This window comes from Patella vulgata, chromosome 1 (assembly GCF_932274485.2).
Source record: "Patella vulgata chromosome 1, xgPatVulg1.2, whole genome shotgun sequence".
NCBI lineage: Eukaryota > Metazoa > Mollusca > Gastropoda > Patellidae > Patella > Patella vulgata.
Window position 1 is genome coordinate 5,929,026 of NC_065879.2, and position 27,915 is coordinate 5,956,940.

Below are 27,915 nucleotides of genomic sequence, written 5' to 3' on the forward strand. Positions count from 1 at the left end.
AGATTTCATTGTGGAATAAAAAATAAAATTGCTAATGGCCTAAAACTGGTCTGAAATACTGTAGGAAATCAATGAGACCTGGATAAAGGACATCGTTTTAAATTTGCTTCAGATTTAAAACGCTCGGTGAAGATAAACATTTTTAACAAAAATGTTTATTTCTTTACAGTATTGTGAAAGGGGGAGAGAGAGAGAGAAATAGAGAGAGAGAGAGATGGGGTTTTACATCCTCTCAACGCCAACTAAACCATTTCGGGACTAACATATGCTTCAATAATTCGCTTGCTCGTTAGGGTCTTTAGCAGTGGGAGGAAAATGGAGGACCCGGAGAAAACCCATGAGGTTGGACAGGGGACCCAACTCCTTGTCACATACAACCAGGGAATTGAAACCATGGCATTTGACTCAATGACAGACCTTATGATACAGCGCACTCACCCTAACCGTTCGGCCATCCACGCCCCCGCCCCCACCTACTGTGAAAGGACATAAAAAATTACAAACAAGTTGCATCACTAAATATATACTTTTTTTTAATTGTCTGCAAGCCTGTCACTGCCTCCCTACACTCCAACTCTTTTCTCATTGACCTGTGATGGTCTGAAACACCCGATATTATCATTAAAATTTCCTGATTCTATATGGTCATTGTAATTCTAAAAGGCATTGGTTTACTAATGTCATATTCTATATTTTTATTTAATTCTATAAGTCAATGGTTTACTAATGTCATATTCCATAATGTTATTGTAAGTTCTATATGGTCATTGTTTACAAATTTCATATTCTATGTCATTGTAATTTTATAAACAGTAATTGGAGTTCTATATTGTCATTGTAATTCACTAATGTCATATTCTATAATGTCATTGTAATTCTATATTGTCATTGGTTCACTAATGTCATATTCTATAATTTCATTGTAATTCTATATTGTCACTGGTTCACTAATGTCATATTCTATAATGTCATTGAAATTCTATATTGTCACTGGTTCACTAATGTCATATTCTATAATGTCATTGAAATTCTCTATTGTCACTGGTTCACTAATGTCATATTCTATAATGTCATTGTAATTCTATATTGTCATTGGTTAAACTAATGCCATGATTCGTTATGGTCGTTGTAATGTGGTCATGTTAATTCTATATGGTCACTGTAATTCTACAAGATCTTTGGTTAAACTAATACCATGATTCTTAATGGGCGTTGTAATTCTATATGGTCATTGGTGTACTGCCATTATTCTATAATATCATTATAAGATCTTGGGTTTTATTAGCATCTGTCCAACCTCATGGGTTTTCTCCCACTGCTAAAAACCCCTACGTGCAAGTGAATTATTGAAATAAAATTGAACCCTGTGTTAGTCCCAAAATAACCTAGTTTGTGTCGAGTCGACGTTAAAACCCATTTCTCTCTCCCTTTATTAGCATCTGTCCATCTGGTCATACTCAATAATGTCATATCTTGGGTTTTGTTAGCATCTGTCCATCTTGACATTTTTAAAAGAAACCCTGGTCGTGATTATAAGATGATTACCGTACATCAATTAAATTAGGTCAAAGACAATTAGGCTGATTCTTAATGGTCACAACAATAGATGGATGAACCAATCAATAACAGACTTGTATAGAGACCGCGTAATAAGTTAGATTGGAGGGTTATATTCTCCTTCATTAATTTAACAAAAGGAAATGACAAGACAACAGAGAGAGAGAGAAAAATGGGGTTTAACGTCCACTTGACACAAACTAGGTGAAGTCAGGACTAACACATTGTTCAATTTCATTTCAATAATTCGCGTTGGGGTCTTTAACATTGGGAGGAAACCGGAGGACCCAGAGAAAACCCATGAGGTGCATAGGCGACCATACTCCTTGTCATGTACAACCGGGGAATCGAAACCACGCCAGTTGACTCAATGACAGACTTTATGATATTGTGCTCACGTGCTATACCATTCGGTCATTCAACCCAACTGGAAAGAAAACAGTGTTAGTGATATATACAAAGTGATCGTCATATCATTGATATCACCTAGGCGGGAGCAGACATAAAATATCCCATTTAACAACAGCGTGTTTAAAGAAACTCAGTCACCTTGTCTTGATCCCTCCAGTCCAAATATTGTACGATGATGATTCAGAATAGTCTAGCGAAGAACAACAATCGCTGCAGTCATTCCATTCTCAATAACTTTTTGCTTCATTTCTTGATGTTCACGTTTCATCGGCAAAAACAACAACTTGCAATTGCCATATGGGCCAATTGGCACTCAAATATATTTTGGAAGTCAGATGGCAGGATTTGGTGTTGGTAGTAAAAGTGCATTCCCAAGCAACGCAACTGACCATGTATATTCTTCTTGGTTGATTCAACTTTGTCATCTGAATGGAGTTTAAAAACCCTAGCTCTCTACTTGTTGTTCAGAAAGCTGGCTTAGCTTGTCCACCAGAACTGATCTGCTTAACAATGCCGGTTCCATCTAGCTTTGGACATGGGCAGCAAGTTATCTTCTTGGCCAAAATGTACCCAAACGTAATTAACTGTTACCTCAAACAATACGGTCAAAATAAGAGCTGGCTTAGCTTCTAGTAAGTGTGAACGATTGTCTCATGGGTTAAATCTAAAATGAATGTTACTCCAGATATCTGTGTTGACCTTGGATTAATTGTATTTTATAAAATTTATATTCCTAAAACTAAACAGTGAAAAGAGAGGAATTGCCAGTAATCTAATTTGTGATATAAAAACTTGCCGTGTCATATAAAATCAATATTTTTGTTTATATTTTGTTGAAAATGGAATAAATCAAACCTCAGAAGTTAAGAAGAAGCAGAAAGACTGACAATCCAATTTATTTTATATAAAATTCCGACATAAACAATTTCTCTTGAAGTCAACCTAATTTGCTTCCCAAAATATACTCAGCCAAATTAAAAACTTGACACTGATGAATTTCAACAATTTTTTTTTCTGGTAAGTCAAATAAATTTTAAAGTGTTTCTAACGATAGTAAGTAGTAAGAAGCCTTTAATTTCATAAAATTGTAAAGTCACGTGGATCACGTGACTTTTGAGCATATAAAGATGAAAAACATAACTTGAACTGGAAAAACAAATTAAAATTGTTATTTTCATCTTTGTTAGAAAATGCCGCGCCTTTCAAATGTAGAACGTCTACGTGCTATAGGTAGGCTCTATGCTGGTCAGTCTGTGGTCACTGTTGCAAGAGCCTTTAATTGTTCACGCCAGACAATAATTAATCTTAGAATGAGAGCGCTTCGAACTGGAACTATTGCCGACCGCCCAAGGACGGGAGCGCCACGTGTGACGTCACTCCAGGAAGATCAAGCAATACGATTACGTCATCTTAGAAACAGATTTGTCACTGCAACCTCCACAAGTAGAGAGATGTTTGGTGGAAGGGTAACTGCACAAACTGTTCGAAATCGCTTGAAGGCTGCTGGTCTTCGAGCTCGGAGGCCCTCGAGCTCAGAGGCCCTATAATGGACCAATATTGACATCTCTTCATCGCCGTAACCGACTTGTGTGGGCCACAAGACACATAAGATTTACTCAAAGACAGTGGAATTCGGTTGTCTTTAGTGACGAATCTCGATTCACTTAGAGATTTGCCGATGGCAGGGCCCGAGTGTACCGCAGACGAGGTGAACATTACGCTCAAGTATGCGTCAGAGAAGTTGACCGATTTGGTGGTGGCAGCGTCATGGTTTGGGGTTCTTTTTGTGCACATGGACGTTCTCCTCTTGTTGTTGTCCAAGGGAACTTAAATGCTGTCCAGTACAGGGATCAGATTTTGCATCCTGTTCTTCTTCCGTTTATGCAGAGACATGGGCCTGGACTAACGTTTCAACAAGACAATGCTCGACCCCATACAGCAATTGCTACCCAGAATTTTTTACGAAATGCCGGTGTCCAAGACCTGGATTGGCCGTCGCTTAGCCCCGACCTTAACCCTATTGAACACATCTGGGACGAACTGGGTCGACGTGTTCGTCAGCAAGTGAATCCACCACTGACGTTGCAGGACCTTCAACATGCTCTTGCTGAGCAGTGGCAACGTCTTCCTCGGGTAGTGTTTACTAATGTTCTGAGATCCATGAGAAGACGTTGTGTGGCAGTACGAGACGCTAAAGAAGGCCACAACCGTTACTAAACACTTTATTCCGATTGTTCTCCAAGTCTGTGAATTTCATTTTGGGGGGTACTGTGACATCACGAACGTTATCAATGTCAAGGACTTTCGGCGAAACGTATTCTTGCTTTCTGTTGATGTCAAGGTGGTCTGTGCACAACATAGCACTTAAATAGTTGCCTTAAACCAAATATTAAAAATCTAGTCCCAAATATCCCGAGTGTCAAGTGGAACCTGCTATGTCATTCAAACAATTATTCACTGAAAATTGTTCAGTATTTGAAATGGTGACCTTATCTGTACTTTTCTGACAAATATATGGGAAACTTTACTCATTAAATTTAACAAATAAAAAATATTTCGTTATCACTGGATATCATCAATTTAGATCAATGATTAATATCTAGTTAATTATGAGTTTTCGTTAAATTTAATAAATAAAAAAAAAGTGCCGTTTTTGAATGTGATAATTTTAGTACGTGAGAGAGATGTTACATTAAAATGTGTCCGCTTGACGCTAAACAGATCATTTTGGGACTAAGCTATGGTATACTGTTACTTTATTGTGGACAAGAGTCTTTAGACTAGGAAAAAACTGGAGAAAGCCCACAAGGTTCAGAAGATGGCACTATTTCTGGTCACATGAAAAAGATCTTAGATAACATTGATAAAGTTGGCCCCCAACTGCATCACAGAACTACAATTTTGCTTGCAATATATTGGCATTATTTTCAAGAAGGAGTTAATTCGTCACAGTCCAGGATTTTAGATAATATTCCTTATTCCGTATCACTGGGGATCCGATCTTGCCTGCATTGTACAGGGATTCTTCCTGCCATCGGCAGTATTTTCAGCAAGGAGTTAATTCATCACAGTCCTGGATTTTAGATACCATTTCTTATGATCTGCCGTGAACAATTAAGTTAGATCACATGACGAGCCATACATCCACCACTTTATATAATTGTATTTATCATGAATGACCTTAGAATATCGATAATATGCATGATGACGTTTCCGTTAATTACATAATACATACATGTTATACAGCAATAATTACAGATGTTATTTCAACTTGACTATCCTATCTTCTGTTATATAAATAAGAAATGAAATGGGTTTAAACATCCAACCAGGAAAATGAAGATTGATATATGCCATGCAGTGTGCTATGAGTGAAATTCTGCCTGGACAGCAGTATTTCCACATAAATTTCAACTATCATGGGTTCTTGTACATGTACACGAACGTTTACACGTAGCCTTGGTTTTTAGAATGACTAGAAACTGTTCCTTGCCAGGCCATCCGTACTAACAGCTGAGGAGGGGAACCTCAATGAGAGTGAGTGAGAGAGAGAGAGAGAGTGAGAGAGAGAGGGTTTAATGTCTGCTCGATACACACTAGGTCATTTTGGGACTAACACATGGTTCAATACTGTAGGATCCGGAGAAAACCCACGAGATTGGACAGATGACCCTACCTGTACATTACCTGTACTCCCTACCTGTCTGGTCCTGCCCTAGTTATTTCTCAAATTAGTTTTGTAATTATTGAACCTTTTATCTTGCTTTTGTTATCTACATTCCATGCATGGTAACATCATTTATAGTGACTATTTCATATTTTCATTCTGCTTATCTACAACAAATATCCCAGATGTGACATTTAGAGGCTGTGACATTTTCATGCCTTGTTTCAATTTTAACTTGCCAGATTACTGTATTCTCTAGTAGCCGAGTCTGTTTAGATGCAGGATAGAATCCTTGACAGTTGGGAAAGAGAGATAGAGAGAGAGAGAGAGAGAGAGATGCAGTTTAACATCCACTCAACACAAACTAGGTCATTTCAGGACTAACATATGATTCAATTTTATTTCAATAAATCGCTTGCATGTAGGAGTCTTTAGTAGTGAGAGGAAACTGGAGGAACCGGAGAAAACCCACAAGGTTGGACAGGTGACCCTACTCCTTGTCACATACAATGAATTGTAGGCCTACATTGATGATTAATGAAATGAAATGAAATGGGGTTGAACGTCCTGCTGTTCTGCTCCGAACTGGGCTAATGAAAATGGGCAGATGCCATACAGTGTGCTATGAGGGAAATTTTGCCTGGACAGCGGCACTACGGCCTACTCTTATATCGAATTCCAACTGTCAAGGGATCTATAACATGTACACCAATGTGTACACAGGACCTCGGTTTTTCATTCCATCCGAATGACAAGACAGCTGTCCTGGTCAGGCTGATAATAAATGAAACAAAATAGTGACATGATGGAAAGCACATATACAATTATATAGTTTTATGTTCATGAGAATGTATACATGTATACATACAGACAGAAAATATGAAATATCTAATTGGTGAAACTCGAGAGGATATTATGGTGACCACAATAGCAAGAGAGAGAGAGAAATGGGGTTTAACGTACACTTGACACAAACTAGGTCATTTCGGGACTAACATATGGTTTAATTTTATTTCAATAATTCGCTTGCGCGTACGGGTCTTTAGCAGTGGGAGGAAACCGAAGGACCTGGAGAAAACCCACGAGGTTGGACAGGTGACACTACTCCTTGTCACGTACAACCGGGGATTCAAAACCATGCCAGTTGACTTAATGACAGGCCTTATGATACAGCACGCACATGCTAACCATTCGGCCATCCAACCCCCCTACCACAATAGCTTCTAATGAAAGATGATGTCTAGTTTGATGAAGAAAAATACAAAACAAATTCTCCAGACTGACTTTTCTTCTAGTCTAGTATAATACAAACCATTATATTTTACGACACAAGTAAACAATGAACACAGGATGTAGTGTTAATTAAAAATGACTAGATAATCAAATCTACCTACCCAACATTGATTATCATACAAATCATAGTTTAGCTGCCTTCGTGGATTATTGCCGATTATCCAGCCCTTTTTTGGTGCTAGCTTATCCCTCTTGTGAAGTGATACACACTGATCAGTTTTATGCTCGGATAAGTAGACTTTATAGGGACTGTGGTCTTTCCGATTGTGTAATTTAGACACCATTGCTGCTGTTGCACATGTAACACACAACTCCTTATTAGGATGTTCCCCGATCGGTCTTGCATAGATGAAAAATGGTTAACAAATGTGCTCCACACGTTAGGTAATCCAAGTTTGTATGATTTAGTCCTGGTCGACGTTTTTTATTGTCTGACACATGTAGTTCGAAGTAATAGACTGACAATTTCAATCACCATCTCGCTTTAACTCTGTACACAAATTTATCAATATTTCTCCTAAACATGTGGGCCAGCTAAGTTCAAGTCTCGATACTTATTTCATCTATGAATTGAACGAAACCATCCACGCAATTCTAAAACTCAACTTCATAGAGTTCTTGGTGCTGTTTTTTTATTATGTCTACAACCTGTTAGCATACTCTCTCACTCATTCCTGCTTGCTTCTCTCTAAAACTATTAATTTGACATTTTTTCCAGAATATTCTGACTCGTTCAACAGCAATTTATCTCCACTCTCTCTTCAAGGCATTCATTTTACAATCTACGACAATATCTGCTCTGATCAATCTTCGCTTCCTTAAACTACTTTACAAAATTACAAAATAATCTTGGTAATATTTAATAAATCTCAACACATAGTACTAACGTTATTTGACATTTTAATGAAATTTGAAATTTTCCAACAAAGAATAAATCTCCCATTTCAGTCAAACGTATTTACAACAAAAAAACGTATTTAACATCCCATTATAATCATTCCACACTAGTACCACTGTAATGAATAATGTTCGAAAACTTAGTATTCAACTTCAGCATTTTGAACTAACCACTGAGTGTTGTACCATGTGAGAATAAAGTGACGTAAGTACTAACCCAGAAACAGTTAATGTATTTCTCCAAGCAATCACAATAAAATTGAAATAAACTTAAAAACAAACTTAATAGTAGCACACAATGAGAGAACCACAAAATTAGTGGAATAACCTCTATTTAAACTAATGAGACAAATGCCAGCAAACCACAGAATGGTGTTTAGGTTACATTTCGTCCACGTTTCACTTTTACCATTTTAAGACCTAGTCCGTGATTTTAATATCGGAACTATAAACATCCTTTGCTTGTCAGGGCTCACAGACACCACACCCTGCCATGTGAGAACTGGATTTGAGGAGAGAGAGAGAGAGAGAGAGAGAGAGAGAGAGATTAATGTTCAATGGACACAGACTAGGTCATTTCAGGACTAACATATGGTTCAATTTATTTCAACAGTGGTATAAAATATTTTAGCAGTGGTAGGATGCCAGAGGACCCAGAGAAAACCTAAGAGGTTGAACAGGCGACCCTACTCCTTGTCACAAACAACCGGGGAATCGAAACCACGCCAGTTGACTCAATGACAAACCTTACGATAAAGCACACACACGCTAAACCATTTGGCCACCCAACCCTCCTTGAGAAAAAGATGAGTAATGGAATTGAATGGACAAAAAATATCCAGGTCATTTTGAGAGTAATATCAACTTACATTTTGATTTTTGGCAACTGGTGAGTGTGCAGATGATGCGGCTTTTATTAACTTAATATGTAGTCTTTGTGTTAAAAAATGCCATGTGTAAGCTATGCGTTAATGAAACACAGACTCTTTTAAAATATTACTGTGGTGGAGATGTGTCAAAAGAGACTAATTTTTATTTTGCCTCAACTATTTTACTTAATAGAAAGGCTTTAGTCAGTAGCAAACTGGGTCTTAAAAATGGTCCATGGGGCATCCTTTACCTACCTAGGTTAGCCAATAATTCATTCATTGTTTTTGGTCAGTATTTAAATTCAGTCCGGCAACCCAAATTCTACCTGGCGTTCCCAGCCCTAAATCCACTTCTGCCTTTAGTACGCAGAAATGTTCCTAATGATTACCATTTACATCTACAAACACATTTATCTCTCAGTCATCTCCACCATATATCGTCAATACTTAATTCCAAATTTATCACAAATGACATGCCCAATAATTTTCCTAGTCTGGATATCATTATAGATAATTCTAGTCAAATCTGGTGATTTAATGCCATCAGGAATCTTTTACTGATGAGGCTAAATTTGATGTTGACAGCACACATCCACATGTAATCTCATTCCTAGTTGGATTATAGCCAAGCTCTAGAGTCAGAAAATAAACAGGTATTCGAGTTAGAGAGGCTTCACTGTCCAGCTTTCATGGAGTAACATGTCCAGGTAAAACAACCATCTGACAGAGAGAGAGAAAGAAAAATGGGGTTTGACGTCCACTCGACACAAACTAGGACATTTCGGGACTAACATATGGTTCAATTTTATTTCAATAATTCGCTTGCGTGTATGAGTCTTTAGTTGTGGGAGGAAACGAGAGGACCCAGAGAAAACCCATGAGGTTGGACAGGGGACCCGGGGAATCGAAACCACAGACCATTCACCATCCAACCCACCATCCCCCTCCTTGACATTTGGAATTTGAAATAACAGTGGGCTGTAGTGCTGTCTGGCAAACTTTCCATTTGACAGAAGCAGCATCATAAACATAACAAGGTTAGCCATGGCACTTACCAGTGATCTCAATAGTCACAAATTCAAACCTTGCCTTTATTCAGTAAAATAGATCCAAACTTTGCCTGTGTTCAGTAAAATAAATCCACACTTTGCTGGATTCAGTAATATAAATCCAAACTTTGCCTCTATTCAGTAAAATAAATCCAAACTTGGCCTGTATTCAGTAAAATAAATTCAAACTTTGCCTCTATTTAGTAAAACAGATCCAAACTCTGCCTCTATTCAATAAAACAGATTCTTAAAAATTGAAAAGAATAATATTATCAAGTGAGCATAAACCTTTAGCCTAAGGTCAGAAACGACAATTTAAAAAAATTGGTTGGCAAACAACAAAACATAGGTTCACAGCAAATCCCACTGATTTTTTACGGATAATTAAACCGTTTCCACTATATTAGAAAGTGATCAATGACAACTCATAAAGTAATGATTAATATTTGATAGAGTTTCTTTGTTGTGTTAATCATAATACAACATACTTTAAGCCCATGGCTCCCAGAAGAGGAATTTCTGTTGGTTTAATCCAAATGAATCCATACAGGACATTAAACACAAATCAGAATTTCTTTTCTCTAATTAATTGTTATATATTAGTGAGGATGATCATGAAAAATTTGATACTGTCTGAAAAATAGGGTCGCCTGTCCAACCTCGTGGGTTTTCTCCGGGTCCTCCGGTTTCCTCCCACTGCTAAAGACCCCTACGCGCAAGCGAATAATTGAAATAAAATTGAACCATGTGTTAGTCCCGAAATGACCTAGTTTGTGTCGAGTGGACGTTAAACTCCATCTCTCTCTCTCTCTCTCTCTGAAAAATGCGAAAAGAGAGAGAGGGATAAATGCGATTTGACGTCCACTACACACAAACTAGGTCATTTCGGAACTAACACATAGTTCAATTTATTTCAATAATTCGCTTGCACGTAGGGGTCTTTAGAAGTGGAAGGAAATCGGAGAAAACCCACGAGGTTTGATAGGCGACTCTACTCATTGTGACGTACAACCAGGGTAATCTAAACCACCCCAGTTGACTCAATGACAGACCTTATGATACAGCGCACGCGATAACCATTCGGCCATCCAACTCCCCAAAAATGCAAATGAGCAATTTAGTTCCTTAGATGAACTCTCAAGGGTGTTAAACTAGTGCTAATGTCAACTGGTAGCACATAACTAACAAATATTGGACTTGTTCAGAACTTTCTTGTAAGAAATCGCAACTCATGGTGAACGAATAATTAATCATTCATGACGCACAAGGTAATAATAAACAATATTTCATTAAATTATTAATACAATTATTTTTAGAAACTTATTAGTCTTGGGTTCAATCTAAGGACAGATCAATACTTTGTAAATTTTGTGCTATAATTGATTACAACAATCACAACTTTTGTGGATATATACAATCTGTCCTAGTGCTTATGGTTCTATCCCTGAAACCCATGGTAATCAAGATGCAGATCAAGCACTTGATCCACAACAAGATCATCCTAAGCTCCAATCCCAGCTTTGTCTTAGAAGAACCTTTAAGGACCAGTTCCCATTCATACCATGATAATAATGCAGATCAAGCACTTGATCCACAACAAGATCATCCTAAGCTCCAATCCCAGCTTTGTCTTAGAAGAACCTTTAAGGACCAGTCTAGTTATTTGGATGAAAAATATCTGAACTACTAGACTCTGTCCTGGTACAATGCCAGCATGGGCAGAGAAGGTTCTTTTGTATTTTCTAGCATGGTTGCCGCTCAAAATTGTTTATTGATGTAGAATGGAGGGACTGGAAAACAACAGAGTCTAGTCATTTGGATGGGACAAAAAACCTGGCCCCATGTTCACAAAACATTATCAGACTTAAGTTAAAAATTTACTCAAAATTATTCGCCTTATTTCAACTTAAATATAGCCCTTTATAAAACGTTTGTTGTTTTAATGTATCATATACATCAATAAGAAACTATATGCAAAGTTTTGTGTTTCTGGATCAAAGATATTTCTCATAAACAGTGATTGAAAGTTGAGTAAATTCTTAACTAAGTCTGTGAATGCTTTGTGAACTTGGGGCCTGAGCTCTAATGTACGGTATTCATTAGCCCAGGAGGTGCAGAAATATAGAAAGTGTTTAACACCATTTCATTTCATAACATTCTCAATACCTAATCGGATCTGGTTTGGTAATTGTCGAATCTTTACTTTAAGCTCACATTATTTAATGATTAATTATCATAATACCCTTTTCATGTATGTTATAAATTATTTATGACAACCAAAGGACTATAAGAGTCGATAATAAATGGCGACTTTTACTTTATATTATTAATAGCTTACCACTAAAACAACCTTTAGTTGATATAACAAGACATGCTATCTTTTTATACTATTCTTAGCGCTACAGAATGACAAAGACATGGGGGGGGCTGGATGGCTGAATGGTTAGCATGTGCGCGCTGTATCATAAGGTCTGTCATTGAGTCAACTGGCATGGTTTCGATTCCCTGGTTGTACATGACAAGAAGTAGGGTCGTCTGTCCAACTTCGCGTGTTTTCTCTGGGTCCTCTGGTTTCCTCCCACTGCTAAAGCGAATTATTGAAATAAAGCTGAACCATATGTTAGTCCCGAAATAACCTAGTTTGTGTAAAGTGGATTTTAAACCCCATTTCTCTCTCAGGAACTTGACATTCAAAATGAATGTACCTGGTTCGATTCCTGGTTTGGATTGAGAAGAAACTGACTTATCAGGGGTGAACCCTGCAAGGCATACAAGCAGATTATACCCAGTTGAAGAACTCTTGACAGTTGGAAATCAAAGTAGGCAGAAATTCCAGGCTAAACTCTTCCCCTCATCGCACATGTAACCACGAGACATTAAACCCAATAATATTCTGTTTTACTATGTCAGATAATTCTAATGACCAGACCAAATTAAATCGTAGACTCAAATAGCCCACGATCAATTAAACAAGTTAATAATCAGAATCTTAAACTGCTATGCATTACTCACACAGAGCATATCCTTTCATCAATGTTACACAATGGCGGCTACCTAAAGTTAACAAACATGTCTTTTCTGGTAAAAAAAAAAATGTTTTCCAATCAATGCTGTTATGTATTTTCAATCCTGACATTTATAGAGAGAGAGAGAAATGGGGTTTAACTTCCACTCGACACAAACTAGGTCATTTTGGGACTAACATATGGTTCAATTTTATTTCAATAATTCGCTTGCTTGTAGGGTCTTTAGCAGTGGGAAGAAACCGGAGGACTCAAAGAAAACCCAAAAGGTTGGACAGGCAACCCTACTCCTTGTCATGTACAATCAGGGAATCGAAACCACGCCAGTTGACTCAATGACAGACCATTCAGCCATCCAACGCCCCAAATCCCCTTGAAGTATCTTAAAAGATGAAATGCTTTAGTTAACAAATATGTCTTTTCTGGTAGTTTGAAAAAAATGATTTCCAATCGATACTGTTACTTATTTTCAATCCTGACATTTATAGAAATATATCTAAAAGGCAACTCTTCTTAGAATGTTCTTTTAAAAAAATTTTAATTGAGTTGGTACAGCAAGTTTACTTGGTTAGAATTTCATGAGGAAACTCTTAGAGCAATTTTCCATCAGTCCTTAGGAAATTTAGTTATAGCAAATTCAATTGTTCATCATGGACTTTAATTCAATGTCCTTCTGAGAATTTCTAAACTATCCAATGCAACATCTGAGAGTTTACAAAGTCATTGTACTTCACGGAATTTGTTTTATCAATGTTCTGCATAGATTTTATTTAAAGTGTTTAATAGTAAGTGCAGGGGGACTACACCACACATAATTTACACAAATACAAATATACGGACAAGACACAACACACAGAAATCACAAACAAATGAACAATTCAGATTAAGTTAATTCAACCTGGGCCAGCCGTTAGCCGTAAGCGTCCACTGTACAGTCCCGGCCCTGTAGTGATACAGACTTCACTCAAATTTGAAAACAATCAGGAATAAAACACAGAGAAACCATTGTGTAATACCAGCATGAGTCATGATCTGCTATATGTTACAAGAAATATGAATGTACCCATATTGAAGTAAAAATTAACTATACAGGTAACCACAACGGTTAAATGTATAAAAAAAAAAACCCAGGTTTGTCTATAACTAAATGATATAAATATTTTTAAGATGAACTGAAAATTTGTCAACATTTGGCAAACATCGTGATATTTTTTGATCAGCAAGATTATCTCCATTTGCTATTTTTAACTGTTGTATTATTAATGAATTATTAAGTAATCAGTCTGAGTACATTTTTTCATGGATTAAGTCATGAATTATTTAATTCAACCAAGTCTAGAACGACCTTTATCAAGTTGCTGAATCCAGATCTAAACAGATGAGAGAGAGAGAGACAGAGAGAGAAAAATGGGGTTTAACGTCCACTCAACACACTCTAGGTCATTTCGGAATAACATATGGTTCAATTTTATTTCAATAATTCGCTTGCACGTAGGGGTCTTTAGCAGTAGGAGGAAACTGGAGGACCCAGAGAAAACCTACAAGGTTGGAGAGGCGACCCTACTCCTTGTCACGTACAACCAGGGAATCGAAACCACGCCAGTTGACTCAATGACAGTCCTTGTGATACAGCACGCACATGCTAACCATTCGGCCACTCAACCCCCCCTAAATCTACTCTTCTAAACAGATGATTCAGGTGATAAAGAAACAGTCAACAAGAAGAGAATATGAGTGGGGATTAGAGTCTAAGTTGCAAGTTATGTGATTAGTTACGCAATCGACAAAAAACTACAACTTACGTTATGAAGAAATGACATGGTGCCGTATCAGCTTATTTTGGCTACTGCATTTTCTGATACTGGCAATAGTAGAAAAATGATAATATTTTAGATCATCGAAGTATGCAACGCAAACAATTCATCGAATAGACCAAGACAGTAATTTATTCTGGAATATTACTGACATGAACTTCAAGCTAGTAGGTGAATTAAATATGGAAAATTTTCAAAAGGTGTACATTCTCCAGAACAAATTACCAAGAATTATTTTTGTTAAAGTCTAGTTATATTAAAGGGAATGTATGCTTATAATTAACCCATTTGCTATGGATTAAGAACCCTAGATTAGATCCGGTATGGTGCAAGGATGAAATGAAAGGAAATGGGGTTTAACATCCTACTGTTCAACTCCGACTGGGCTATTGAAGATGGGCACATGCCATACAGTGTGGTATGAGGGTAATCTTGCCCGGACAGCAGAGCTACTGTCTACTGTTGTATCGAATTCCAACTGCCAAGGGATCTTTCACGTACATAACAATCAAGTTCATACCGTTTCAAAATCACCAAAAACCTAGTAACATTTCATTCACTAATATCCAGCAATCTTGTGAGGCTTAATGCCAGCTCAGTGTAACTACCATTAATGATACAAGATTCTATCTCTAGATATATTTTCTCCCATAAGACATCATGATTTGTGTGATACATGAAACTCTGAACAATAATCATTAGAAGTTATACATGATAGCTATATTGTTCTTTCCAATAAATATCTTGTCTAGCTAACTTTTTCACGCCTCGGTAGACATAGAAAGACAAAAAGAAAAGAAGACTTGTCTTTAGAAGTCAGGTTATATTCCCTGTATACACTAGAATACAAAACTTGTGTAGAATCCGTGTCCAAGGTATATGAAAACAATGGATCGAAGGATCCGATACAGAAGTGTTCTTCACTCGATAAATATTAAAGTACATAAACAAAAGAGACTCAATAACACTGTTTTCATCATTAGATATTACTGAACCTAGACAGGGGGGTTGGATGGCTGAATGGTTAGCATGTGCGCTCTGTATCATAAGGCGTGTCATTGAGTCAACTGGCGTGGTTTCGAATCCCCGGTTGTACGTGAAAAGGAGTAGGTTCGCCTGTCCAACCTCGTGGGTTTTCTCCGGGTCCTCCGGTTTCCTTCCACTGCTAAAGACCCCTACACACAAACGAATTATTGAAATAAAATTAAACCATATGTTAGTCCCAAAATGACCTAGTTTATGTTGAGTGTACTTAAATCCCATTTCTCTCTCTCTCTCTCTCTCTCTCTGAACCTAGACAGCTTTATTTGAAAGAAAATTTGGTGGACAAAATGTCTCCTGTGTCTTATACACTTAACAATTTAATTATTAATGGAGAAAGACAGAGTATCTTATATATATAATTCATTAGCTTTTCAATGCACTAATGAAGAACAAAACAACAAGAATCAGTCAGCGACATCCCACGCTTTTGTATAACAAAAATGAAGTCAATTTTGTTTCCATGGAAATACAAAAATTATTAAATATGAGACATTTCTAATTAGCTAAACTATGAATATTTTGATATATGTGTATACATTTTAAAAAGATTATCTTAAACAGTTTAAGAGATATGAAATGAATTTGCATTTAACGTCCTACTCTTAAGTGAGAGAGAGAAATGGGGTTTAACGTTCACTCGACACAAACTAGGTCATTTCGGGACCAACATACGGTTCAATTATATTTCAATTATTTGCTTACGCAAACCATAACCATCCCACTTCATAACAGTATTTTGAGAATCCAAGAATGGCATCCCACATAAGCATTAAAGGCCATGTCTACATGTTGATTGACATCTAACCCGATGAAGCTGGTGCTTTTCATAAACTGTGTAGTCGGGAGTCAAATGTGAACATGTCTAGTCACAAACCAAATTTAATTTATCTCATAAATCGCAGGAAGGGGAATAACTGATAAATAAATTACATGTACTCTATTGACTTCTGTTCAGTGAAGATTATTTTGAGCATCCATAAACTAAATTGTACAAGATTGAACCATATTTAATTCAATTGTTTTTTTAATTCATGAAGCCAGTCCTTATAAAATATGCATGAAAATATAAAAAAAACCTCAAATATTCATGAATCTATAATACAATTTAGAGAGAGAGAGAGAGAGAGAAATGGGTTTTAACATCCACTATGGGGACTAACATATGGTTTAATTTTATTTCAATAATTCGCTTGCGGGTAGGGGTCTTTAGCAGTGGGAGGAAACCGGAGGACCCGGAGAAAACCCACGAGGTTGGACAGGCGACCCTACTCCTTGTCACACCAGTTGACTTAATGACAGGCCTTATGATACAGCGCGCACGTGCTAACCATTCGACCATCTAACCTCCCAATAATACAATTTAGATGGGTGAACTAGCAAATATCTGAAACATTTGTACGAATATTAACCCATGAGTAAAACCTATCCAGGGGGTATTCTGGCAAGGCAGTCACAGAATTTCAGGCAGTTATTGCACTTTACTTAGAAATCAGCCACATTAATAAATCAGCCACATATAGTAACTAATGGGGTTTAACATCCACTTGACACAAACCAGGTCAGTTTATGACTAAAATATGGTTCAATTTTATATCAATAATTCGCTAGCCCGTAGGGGTCTTCTTTAGCAATGGGAGGAAACCGGAGTATCTAGAGTAGTCTGTAGGGGTCTTTAGCAGTGGGAGGAAACCGGAGTACCTGGAGTAGCCTGTAGGGGTCTTTAGCAATGGGAGGAAACCGGAGTATCTAGAGTAGCCTGTAGGGGTCTTTAGCTGTGGGAGGAAACCGGAGTACCTGGAGTAGCCTGTAGGGGTCTTTAGCAGTGGGAGGAAACCGGAGTACCTGGAGTAGCCTGTAGGGGTCTTTAGCTGTGGGAGGAAACTGAAGGACCTGGAGAAAACTCACAATTTTGGACAGACGACCCTACTCCTTGTCATGTACAAGCGGGGAATCAAAACTCCTACGCGCAAGCGAATTATTGAAATAAAATTAAATCATATATTAGTCCCAAAATGACCTAGTTTGCGTCGAGTGGACGTTAAACCTCATCCCTCTCTCTGTCTCTCTCTATCAATGAGGTAACTGCATCCATAAAAAGATCAAACAATCACAGATAAAAATGTCCAATTCCACCTCAAAGTACATCCACATTGATCACCTGTACTTTAACATACTCCTATAATATTCTAATAAAATTACAAAAAAAAGTCACAACATTATCCATTCAAAGCCAGTTATAAAACTGAAACCCATAAACAACCTTAGAATCTTTGGCACCAAACCAAAGATTTTCATAACCATAAAATGCTAATCTTCTTACAACATGTGCACACATCATAAAATTCAACATCCAGAAACTTTCAATAAAACTGCTTGTCAAAACCATTTTGTACGCACACTTATAACTTGTACCCCACTAATGAAGATTCAAAATTCTTAATCTTATAGAGAAACTTTTTTGTAAATAAACGAAGACCACATCCGAAAATATTGACACAAACTGTGCACATGAATTTAAATTAATCATGAATTCCAGAAATAAAGATCACGGATACTCCATAAAATAAAAGTAGTCCATACATTACGATAATCTGTTCGAGTTCAACATCAATATAACTGCATTAAACAACGTCTAAGCACAACAAGGTATGTGATATGTTTATACGAATTTCTCTCTCACTATACAGGCTATCATTCCTATTACTGGAATTGTATATAAAAACAGGCACTCGGCCAATACAGCCAACCATCTAGCTTTCATTGACTGTGTTATAGTATACAGTATTTTTCCAATATTTACGACTCAACGCTATAGAGAGAGTGGCACTGACTAGAACGAATAAAGAACTGTGGGAGATACACTGTGTTCATCTGATTAAATGGTTAGGTCACACAACAACCGTCCATTTTAAAAACAATTACCGATAAATGTTTGAAATAAAATGCAATCAGCTTTAGTCTTGCCCTTAAAAGACCGTGGACATCATTTGGATTTGTTTGGAAATGAAATGGTGTTTATAACGTCCCACTGTTTTGCTCCGACTGGGCTAATGAAGACGGGCATACGCCATACAGGAAATTTTGTCCGGAGAGCAGCGCTAAGGCATACCCTTATATCGAATTCCAACTGCCAAAATGTAACAGGGACCTTGGTTTTTCGTCCTATCCAAATGACTACACAGCTGTCCTTGTCAGCCCCATCCGTTCTCCAACACTGACAAGAGGAAATGATGCTGGAAGATCCTGAGGTTTAACGTCCACTCGACACAAACTAGGTCACTTCGGGACTAACACATGGTTCAATTTTATTTCAATAATTCGCCTGTGCGTATGGGTCTTTAGCAGTGGGAGGAAACTGGAGAACCCGGTCATAACCTACAGGGTTGGACAGGCGACCCAACCCTACTCCTTGTCACGTACAACCAGGGAATCAAAACCATACCAGTTGACTCAATGACAGACCTTATGATACAATGTGCACGCACTAACCATTCAGTCACCCAACCCCTCATGTTCATTTGGAAAACTAAACGTTATTAATGTGGTCTATTTAATTTAAATAAGTTAATTTTTTTCTGTATTTATAATGTCTTCCTTTCTCACATTTCTTAGGCGCACATAATCCAGGCGTTTGTCCAGGGCCGTCTCTCCACGTCTCTGATCTATAATATCAGTAAGGCGTCTAACTTTTAACATGGCTACATTTAATTTGATTAATTGAACCTTTTTTTTTTATCAAAAATAGAAACATTTCTATAGATTCTTTACTATTCTGACATTCACACCTCCCACTTCTGAGAAAAGGAAGTCAATTTGGAGACACAGACATTGCAATTAAAGCCATTTTCCAATAATATTTCATGAATACACTGCGTTTCGACTTTTATTACCACAACACCAAAAAACACTTAGTTTCAACCAGCGAACAAAAAGCAAATTAAAGATATAAATTAAACTAACTGCCTGGCATTTCACCAATCTTGTCTTCAAATATTTTTCCTTTCAATAATAATTTCCGGAATTGACTATCGGTTTTAATTAAAGATATACTTCTCTCTCCACCAATTATTGATATATCTAATATCTATTACTGTAAGTTCAATTGATTTCTTTATTGTGGTATATCATTAACAGAAATTGTTATTGAAAAGATAAATTATCACTGACCATTATTTCTATTTAAAGGGGGACCCACAGTGACGCAGTGGGTTCGATCCTTGTCTTCGCAGATTCAGTACATTGATAACTGTTTTTCTTCTTTTTATGGGCAACAGCTCAAGGTTCCACCAAATTAAGTACGATCAACATGAATCTTTGCAGTCTTCTTTCTTTGGAAATTGTGCATCGATTGACTGACTTTAACTTTTGATATGACAAAGAAAAATGGGGTTTAGTGTCCACTCAACACAAACTAGGTCATTTCGGGACTAACAACATATGGTGCAATTTTATTGTAACAATTTGCTTGCGCGTAGGGGTGCTTAGCAGTGGGAGGAAACCAGGGGACCAGGAGAAAACCCACAAGGTTGGACAGGCGACCTTACTCCTTGTCACATACAACCGGGGAATCGAAACCACGCCAGTTGACAAACCTTCTTGAATATTCATGTGGTTAATCTCATATCATCAAGACAGGCAGCTGCCCCTCCTCCCCCTGAATGCCAAACCGCACCCTTTCCATTGGATACAATATGAAGCCAACGACCAACGTGCCCATATCAGTATGGGCGATCTCTTTAAAATATATATATATTCTAAGCCATTTCTCAGATTTATGTTTCTAGTTCCACAACAAACCATTTACGTGTGTTTAGGTTAAAAACTTAAAGCTGTCCAGGCCAAATAAATAAGGAGAAAAATTCGTACTAAAATAATAGGTGTATCTCATCATCGGATGTAAACAAAAGTACACCTGCTTCATACAAGTGAAACAAACAGACTGTAATGAATAAATTGCCAATATGGCTGTGTTGTTAAATTTAGACAGGAATTCTGACACCTGGGGTGAAAGAAATACCTGGATGATATGTGTGTAACTACAAGAATACCTTGATTTCTGTACTACAGGAGTTGGCAATTCTCAGAAATTGCTTTATAGACATTGAATATATGACATTATGAAATGTATGCAAGGTTAAGGAAGAAGGTCTCAGGAATAGCTTGATGGATTCTGAATACCAGGTCTCAGACTTAAGTTAAGAATTTACTCAAAATTGTTTGCCTTATTTTAACTAAAATATAGCCCTTTATAAAACTTTTGTTGTGAACTCTGAATACTTGGAATTACAAAAACAATTGCAAAGTTCAATACGAACCTCTCATAATCTCATCAAAGGCTATCACGCACATGGCATGAAATATTTTTTGCTTTCTAGGATTATTTTTAAAATTGTAATTTTTTTCAAGGCTAAATCCATGCTAAAATATAATTAAATTTATTATTTAACATTTAATTAAGAAAACAAAAAACAAATGACTGGAGACTTTATTAAACCTGCTACTTTTTCCCCCCAACAGATACCAGGTGAAATTTATGACTGCTCTTTTAATGTGGCATATATACATATTAGGATCAATATTCCCTCACATGACAATTAGAAACTTTAAATCCTTTTTTCCAACAGATGTCCAGTGAAATCTATGGCTACTCCTTTAACGTAACATCCTGTGTTAAAATTTGTAAAAATATTGCTGTACTATATATCTTAAAGATACATTCTGTAAGATTTAGATAAATAGCAGACCATTCTTGCTTTGATAGCTCAAAAATAGATAATGTAAAATGAAAATATTGAAAATTTTATTCAAATTACTTCATTCTGAGCCCAGTTATCACTGTTTGTAGTTTTAACAAGATGTGTGCATTATGGTAACCAGAGTACTGGTATATTCAAGACTTAGCCTTGCTTTCCAAACCTTTGAATTAAATTTTTAAATGGCAAACTGTATCCGATGCCATCGGTAGTTGATTATGGTCTTGTTTTGTAAATAAATGTCTAATTAATAGTTTATATAACATTTCAGGCCTAAAGAAAGACCTACAATAGGCAGATTTATCTCTTGCATAACGTATGTTTAACAGATAAAATATTTAAGAAGCATAACCCATGTATTTTTATATATATAATCATTTAATCAAAATGAGAAGTCTGGTGTTAGAGTCGTCTGTGTAATAGTACTTAAAAAAAAAAGAAGCAAATTTGTCTGCACCCACGGAATCCTAAAATAGCTAGAGGCAATTAAAAAAATAATCTAAAAAAAAAATACAACTTCACAAACACTGATCAATAAATTTGATGAGTGATGAGGAAAAAAATCTCTCCAAAACCTGTCTGCAGGAATGTTCTTTTGTATCTCGATATATAAAGACCTTATGTAGCACCCAGACAAGATCGTTATAATAACGAAAATGAGACCCATATAAGGAAAACCTATCTCAATTGTGATTAAACATTGCCGTTTTCTTAGATCATGTTTTACCAAAGTCATGAGGAATAGACGGTTTTTCAAATTTAGAAATAGATCTTTGGAAATGATGGTCTTAACATTTAATATCATGCAGAGACTAAATATGGTAAATTGGTCGTGTGAGGCAGACAATCGGGTCAATGTTTTATCGTTCCTTATTTTCATTTTATGTAGGTCTGGCTACTAAATGGGAAGGAAATTTAACATTAGCCATAAAATATCAAACCTTTTTTTTTTATCAAACAGCATCTGAAATTCATGTATTTGGTGCTAATAGTGAAAGGCATCATGCATAGAGCAGTGTATGCTTTTGCTGTTTATGTTATCTCATATAATAGTGACAGGTAGAGAGAGAGAGAGAAATGGGGTTTAATGTCCACTCGACACAAACTAGGTTATTTCGGGACTAACACAAGGTTCAATTTTTTATTTCAATAATTAGCTTGTGCGTAGGGGTCTTTAGCAGTGGGAGGAAACCGGAGGACCCGGAGAAAACCCACAAGGTTGGAGTGACAGGTATAATGTGTAGAACAGTGTATACAGAAGTCCTAGTAATGCTAGATATCATGTATAGGGCAGTTTGTGCTTTTTCTTTCTTACTGTTTAATTTGCAACTATGGGGGGTTGGATGGCCGAATGGTTAGCACATGCGCGCTGTATCATAAGACCTGTCATTGAGTCAACTGGCACGGTTTTGATTCCCCCATTGTACATGACAAAGAGTAAGGTCGCCTGTCCAACCTCGTGGGTTTTCTCTGTGTCCTTGAGTTTTCTCCCACTGCTAAAGACCCCTACGCGCAAGCAAATTATTGAAATAAAATTGAACCATGTGTTAGTCCCGAAATGACCTAGTTTGTGTCGAGTGGACATTAAACCCCATTTCTCTCTATTTTGCAACTCTCAAGGTAAAAGACCGGTATAATGAACATCTTAATGTTGACAAGTCTTGGAGCTGACTTCAGTATTTCATAAAACTCATGTTTTAAATCATACAAATATGTTAACCATCTTCTTGCAAATCTAGCTTAATAGATTGACAACCTCTAGGAAATATTTGGAGGAATATTGCTTAAATTCTTCCTGTCAATTATGGAAAAGGCAAAATCATCTGAGTCTAGCCGAGTTCAATCAAGTTAACAAGTCGAGTAGCTAGAAGAGACAGACAAATCAACAAACAATTAAAATGAAATGAAATGAAATGGGGTTTAACATCCTACTGTTCTGCTCCGAACAGGGCTAATGAAGACAGACACAGGCCATACAGTGTGCTATGAGGGAAATTTTGCCCAGACAGTGGCGCTACAGCCTACTCTTATATCGAATTCCAACTGTCAACTGAAGGATTAGACAGCTGTCCTTGTCAGGCCCTCTGTCCTGCATCACTGACAAGGGGGGGAATTCCGCCAGAAAATCTGGATGAACTTTCTTGACCAATTGAGAAATCGAACACTCGACCTCCAGGCTAGCGAGCCAGTGTCTTACCCACTTAGCCACTGTGAACCCCCACATAGAATTAAAGGAAAAGTATTATCTCTTTAAACTGGGTTATAGGGGCTAAACTTCTAGGATTTTGTTACCCCACAAATGATAAATATTGTAGAGTGTTCACAAGAAATTGTGTACAATGGTGAACAGGATGGGCGGAAGAGATGACAATGTGTTACCTGTTCCATCGATTGGAATTTTTTTGTAAGTTTCTCTCATTTCAATGTGGGCATATTAAAAGCACTATCCAACTGAATAAGTATACTTCCATTACTCATGACATAAGATAAGTTCTATGCAATAAATTATTTATTTTAAAAGGATTCAATAGAAAAGACTAAGCAGAACAGTATGACATTAAACCCCATTTCATTTCATTTCATTTTTCATACAATGACTTCTACTGATGAAAAATAGGGATCAAAGAGAGATTGTCATCCAACTGAACCTTTCTCGGTCAACAACGGGATCAAACTTGAGATCAATCAAATTTTTATTTAGGCATATAAAGTAAATGCAAGTCAGCGTGTATGCTTATTTTAGTTTCATTTTTACCCCATTGCCTTGGGATTTAAGCTTGCGTTCACTTTTGCCTTCTCTTATGAACATTTCATTTGAAGTCTCATTCATCTACCATTTATTTGAGAACATTCACAAAGCATTAAAGGTGTTATTTCAGCACTGGGATAACATCCCATTTGAGCCAATCAGATTTCAAGTGCTATATCTCTTTTGTTCATGGTTGAAATCACTCCCTCATGATCGCAACTTCCAGCAACTCGCTGGAAATGATGGACTTGTCCTAGATGGAGTCACAAGAAATTATGGACGATGATGAACAGGATGGGTGGAGGCGATGACAATGTGTTATCTGTTTCAATTGATTGGAATTTTTTAAGTTTCTCACATATCAATGTTGGCGTATAAAAAGCCCTTAAACTGCGTTAACTTCCATTACTCATGACATGAGACAAGTTCTATGTCAATGTTATTCATTTGAATCACCCATAGTTGGTGATATCACTTCGGTGGAAGGAGAGAGAGAGAGAAATGGGGTTTAACCTCCACTCGACACAAACTAGGTCATTTAGGGACTAACATATGGTTTAATTTTATTTCAATAATTCGCTTGCGCATAGGGGTCTTTTAGCAGTGGGAGGAAACCAGAGGGCCCGGAGAAAACCCACGAGGTTGTACAGGCGACCCTACTCCTTGTCACGTACAACCAGGTATTCAAAACCATGGCATTTGACTCAATGACAGACCTTATGATACAGCGCGCGCACATGCAAACCATTCGACCATCCATCCCCCTTCCAGCATTAAATAAACCTATTTCACAGACATAGCAGGAAACAAATTTGGTTATATCACAACATCTGATTAATCTTCCAAAATAAAATTTTCTAAATAAAATTAATCTTAACCCAGACAATGCTAGAAGCAATGAGTCGCATCTGATATCTTGTTTCCCTTTAGTCCTGGAGCCTGTTTCACGAAATTTTAACCAAGATAAAATCCAAATCTTAGTAATTTAATTGGATAATATTAGATTGATTTTAGTGCTTAGCCAATCAAAATTGAAGTATCTACTTAAATTTGGATTTTATCTGTAGTTAAGATTTCGAGAAACAGGGCCCTGCATTATAAACATTCATTTTCTGAATCATTTATCTTGCAGGGAATCGAAACCACGCCAGTTGACTCAATGACAAGCCTTATAATACAGCGCGCATGGGCTAACCATTCGGCCATTCAAAATAACCTAGTTTATGAGGAGTGGACCTTAAAACCTCTCTCTTTCTCTCTCTCTCCCCCTCCCATGACAACAGGAAACTAGGCTGGAATATCCTGACGAACTTTCTTGGCAAACATCAGAATCGAACCTGGGACCTCCTGGTCAGTAATCAAGTGCAGAGGGATGAACCTTTCACTAATAATTACTTTCTTCAATAAATAGAAAAGTTAACGAAAGAACAAAGAGATGCCGAATATTGATACTATATGAAAATTGCCCAAGCTTGACATTTCGATAAATAGACAAATATCTAATAATTATGTTCTATTAATTGTACGGTTTTATACGAGAAAAAGACAATTGAACAATTTTCTCACTATTAACGCCATTTATGAGATAATTACATTTTTAGTATATCAATAAGTGACCTTCCTGGGAGGTCATAATTGCATTTGTTAACTACACTACTATACAGGCGACCCTACTCCTTGTCATGTACAACCGGGGAATACTTTGCTTAGAATAAAGTAATTTCACATAAATTTTCAATATATTCTTTATCTATTTCTGAACTATTATTTATCATATGAACAGCCAACTCTTTCTCAAAATCTCGAATAATGCCACTAATAACTCATACTCCCCGCAGTGTTTCGTTTGATTAGAGCTAATCCCACTAAACACTGCTTTAATGGAAGCAAATTTCTGTTCCAAATTATGACTGGTCAATAGTCTGATTAACAACCAAAAGCAAACGGCGTAACAATTTGATTATGGTTTAAACATAGCTCCACATTGGACGAAATATGTTTACATAACGTTACGTCATGACTCACGGTTTTATTACGCCCAATTAACCAGTGCATAGCAGAATATTGCAGAAAAACTAATTGCGTGACAAACGAGTCTATCAACATTGATACAGTGTAGACAATACTGTATGGAGACGAACAAGACTTTCACCGTTTTTAATACCTTAAATCACTGTCCAAAGTTTCAGGGAAGACCCCAGATTAAACGAAGGGCTGTCATGTTGCTGTGTTTGGGGATGGATTTCATTGATCGGGAAGAATAGACACACTCCCTCAAAAGCTCAAGTATCAGAAGCCAATTGCGCAATGGCCAGAGAGGGATTTCTCGGGCCATTACTTCAGGAATATGCTAATAACTATGTATACTATTTGTGTACTTTCTGTGTTAATTATAATCTGTACAATGGAATCCCTTGGGTTTCATACTTGGGCTTTTTATTGATAAAGTTAATGTATTATTCATAAACACCATTCTATCTAATTACTAACATTCACTGTCCACTATAAACAAAACAGTTCTTCTAGGAAGGTGTAAGATAGAAATGCCAAGGTTGCGAAGGGTGGGGGGGAATTAAATGAAATGAAATGGGGTTTAACGTCCTACTGTTCTGCCCCTGACCAGGCTAATGGAGATGAACATACAGTGTGCTATGAGGGGAATTTTGCCCGGACAGCGGCACTACAGCCTACTCTTATATCAAATTCCAACTGCCAAGTTTTTTTTTACGAGCACGCCAATGTGTACACAGGAACTTGCTTTTCCGTCCCATCCAAACGACTATACAATGTCCCTTGCCAGGCCCTCCGTTCTGTACCACTGACAAGGGGGGAACCAATCTGTCTCTGTCCAATGCAGGGATCAAACACCCGACCACCAGGTTAGCGAGTCAACGTCTTACCCACTTAGCCTCTGTGGCTTCGTGTGGAGAGAGAAAAAGAGAGATGATCATCTAATTTTATAATAAATATTTGTATTATCATTGTTTTGGTGTTATATCTAATTTTTATATTTTCAAGACTACTAAGAAATGAAATCAAATGAGGTTTAATATCCTACTGTTCTGCTCCTAACCTGGGCTAATGAAGACGGGCATACGTCAGCTAGCGAGCCAACGTCTTACCCACTTAGCCATGTGATCCCCCTCAAGACTACTAAGAAATACTGTGTTTTTTTTTTATATATTATTGGACATCATTAACATATATATTCAGCTACTCCTCACATTTTTGATGGATTACGGGAATATTAGAACTGCACAAACTTGTCATAATGATGACAGCCTGGTCTTCATTAACTGGAGAATGCTTACCAAAACACCTGAGACCAATTCCCAAAGGGAACTTTTACAGCTCATTTAACTCCCAATTTTATTTCATGCATTTGTTAGCTTTGTAGTACAATGGATTTTTATCCCCATACGGATTTCTTGGATGCCACTTTGAAAATCATATAATCCAGGGAGTGAGATATTGAATTTACTGTCTACCTTTATTCAAAGGTTTCTGAAGTCCAGATCTAAACTGTCTCTCCTAATTGACATGTAGTGAATGTCTTACATGAGGCAGGGTATGCTTTACTTTAAATAGTTTTTATTTATTGCTAACAATTTTAGCTGTACTTTAGTATGTTACATTCATAGAGAGAGAGAGAGAGAGAGAGGAGAGAGAGGGAGGGGGGGTTAACGTCCACTTGACAAAAACCAGGTCCTTTTGGGACTAAACTATGGTCCAATTTTATTTCAATAATTCACTTGAGCGTAGGAGATAACCAAAGGACCCGGAGAAAAC

The 27,915-nt window shown here is 37.0% G+C and overlaps 1 protein-coding gene across 13 annotated transcripts in view; it reads right to left on the minus strand.

Annotated features, from left to right (window-relative positions):
• Nucleotides 1–27,915, minus strand: part of LOC126814921 (peripheral plasma membrane protein CASK) — a 416,793-nt gene that overhangs the window by 107,759 nt on the left and 281,119 nt on the right. Inside the window, exon 1 of one of the 13 annotated variants that reach the window (XM_050540469.2) lies at nt 7,030–7,424. The exons of the other annotated variants lie outside the window; for them this stretch is intronic. Within the exon in view, the coding sequence (XP_050396426.1) occupies nt 7,030–7,212 (183 nt within the window). The 5' untranslated portion in view covers nt 7,213–7,424. Of the gene's footprint in view, nt 1–7,029; nt 7,425–27,915 lie in introns of those variants that run through there. 13 annotated transcript variants of the gene reach the window in all.